This window comes from Branchiostoma floridae, chromosome 15, assembly GCF_000003815.2.
Source record: "Branchiostoma floridae strain S238N-H82 chromosome 15, Bfl_VNyyK, whole genome shotgun sequence".
In the NCBI taxonomy this organism is placed as follows: Eukaryota; Metazoa; Chordata; class Leptocardii; order Amphioxiformes; family Branchiostomatidae; genus Branchiostoma; species Branchiostoma floridae.
In genome coordinates, this window is record NC_049993.1 from 21476656 (window position 1) to 21479348 (window position 2693).

The 2693-nt window shown below is 37.8% G+C and overlaps 1 protein-coding gene across 1 annotated transcript in view; it reads left to right on the top strand.

Annotated features, from left to right (window-relative positions):
- LOC118431677 (NADH-cytochrome b5 reductase-like) overlaps positions 1–955 on the top strand; it is a 5280-nt gene extending 4325 nt beyond the window's left edge. The window contains exons 5-6 of the mRNA XM_035842923.1: positions 4–73; positions 785–955. Of these exons, the coding sequence (XP_035698816.1) occupies positions 4–73; positions 785–940 (226 nt within the window). The 3' untranslated portion in view covers positions 941–955. The remainder of the gene's footprint in view (positions 1–3; positions 74–784) is intronic.
- Positions 956–2693: the final 1738 nt, after the last annotated feature.

Sequence of the window (2693 nt, forward strand, 5' to 3'; positions counted from 1 at the left end):
CAGGTCAGTGACCGGACAGTACACGCCCATCAGCCCGCCGGATGCCAAAGGCTACTCCCAGGTGCTGATCAAGGTGAACATCATATAGCCTCCCTAACTCCTTCATATAGCCTCCCTAACTCCTTCATACAGCCTCCCTAACTCCTTCACTCCTTCACTGCCTCACATACAGCCTCCCTCACTCCCTCACTCCTTCATATAGCCTCCCTAACTCCTTCATATAGCCTCCCTCACTCCTTCATACAGCCTCCCTAACTCCTTCACTGCCTCACTATCATTATTCATATATATGATATATCCTAAAGGTCAATAATGCTATCATATAGCCTATAGGTCATTAATGCTATCATATAGCCTATAGGTCATTAATGCTATCATCATTCATATATATGATATAGCCTATCAAAGTGAGCCAGGCAGGTTATTATTGTTATTTGTTGTGCAGGTGTATCAGACAGGTGTGATAAGCAGCATGTTGTACAGGTGTATCAGACAGGTGTTGTAACCAGGATGTTACCTGTTGTACAGGTGTATCAGACAGGTGTTGTAACCAGGATGTTACCTGTTGTACAGGTGTATCAGACAGGTGTGATAACCAGGATGTTACCTGTTGTACAGGTGTATCAGACAGGTGTGATAACTAGGATGTTACCTGTTGTACAGGTGTATCAGACAGGTGTGATAACCAGGATGTTACCTGTTGTACAGGTGTATCAGACAGGTGTGATAACTAGGATGTTGTGCAGGTGTATCAGACAGGTGTGATAACCAGGATTTTTTACAGGTGTATCAGACAGGTGTGATGTCCAGGTACGTGCGCTGCTGGAAGGTGGGAGACAGGGTGGAGTGGAGAGGGCCCTTCGGGACTTTCACCTACCGAGCAAACCAGGTGAGGGAGATCAAAACAGCGCAGCCTGTAGTTGTGACTTTTCTTTGTTAGTAGTTGTGAGTGTTATTTCATAGTAGTTGTGACTGTTATTTGATAGCAGTTGTGACAATTATTTGATAGCAGTTGTGACTGTTCTTTGATAGTAGTTGTGACTGTTCTTTGATAGTTGTTGTGACTGTTCTTTGATAGCAGTTGTGACTATTATTGATAGTAGTTGTGACTGTTCTTTGATAGCAGCTGTGACTATTATTTGATAGTAGTTGTGACTGTTCTTTGATAGTAGTTATGACTGTTCTTTGATAGCAGTTGTGACTATTATTTGATAGTAGTTGTGACTGTTCTTTGATAGTAGTTGTGACTATTATTTGATAGCAGTCGTGACTGTTTTTTTATAGTAGTTGTGACTGTTATTTGATAGCAGTTATGACTGTTATTTGATTCTTTGATAGTAGTTGTGACTGTTATTTGATAGTAGCTGTGACTGTTCTTTGATAGTAGTTGTGACTATTATTTGATAGCAGTTGTGACTGTTATTTGATAGTAGTTATGACTGTTATTTGATAGTAGTTGTGACTGTTATTTGATAGCAGTTATGACTGTTATTTGATTCTTTGATAGTAGTTGTGACTGTTCTTTGATAGTAGTTGTGACTGTTATTTGATAGCAGTTATGACTGTTATTTGATTCTTTGATAGTAGTTGTGACTGTTCTTTGATAGTAGTTGTGACTGTTATTTGATAGCAGTTATGACTGTTATTTGATTCTTTGATAGTAGTTGTGACTGTTCTTTGATAGTAGTTGTAACTGTTATTTGATAGTAGTTGTGACTGTTATTTGATAGTAGTTGTGACTATTATTTGATAGTAGTTGTGACTGTTCTTTGATAGCAGTTGTGACTATTATTTGATAGTAGTTGTGACTATTATTTGATAGCAGTTGTGACTGTTCTTTGATAGTAGTTGTGACTGTTATTTGATAGCAGTTATGACTGTTATTTGATTCTTTGATAGTAGTTGTGACTGTTCTTTGATAGTAGTTGTAACTGTTATTTGATAGTAGTTGTGACTATTATTTGATAGTAGTTGTGACTGTTCTTTGATAGTAGTTGTGACTATTATTTGATAGCAGTTGTGACTGTTCTTTGATAGTAGTTGTGACTGTTATTTGATAGCAGTTATGACTGTTATTTGATTCTTTGATAGTAGTTGTGACTGTTCTTTGATAGTAGTTGTGACTGTTCTTTGATAGTAGTTGTGACTGTTACTTGATAGTAGTTGTAACTGTTCTTTGATAGTAGTTGTGACTGTTATTTGATAGTAGTTGTGACTATTATTTGATAGTAGTTGTTACTGTAATTTCATAGTAGTTGTCACTATTCTTTGATAGCAGTTGTGACTGTTACTTGATAGTAGTTGTGACTGTTATTTGATAGCAGTTGTGACTGTTCTTTGATAGCAGCTGTGACTGTTATTCGATAGTAGTTGTCACTGTTACTTGATAGTAGTTGTGACTGTTCTTTGATAGTAGTTGTGACTGTTCTTTGATAGTAGTTGTGACTAGGGCTGGGTACTGGTACAGTGTACCGGTACAAAACCGGTTTTTCTCATTGGACTGGTCCAGAAAAACCGGACCTGAAAAAAATCGGTGGACCGGATGTTGGACCTATTGGAAAATGAACAGATTATATGACCAGGCATTCACACGTTTCGTGGCTTACCGGTCGAGGAAAATAACAAGAGCAAAGTAGAGTAGAGTCTATTGTCATTTTACCAAGTTTTGCCGTCAATAGTACATTGTGGTAAGC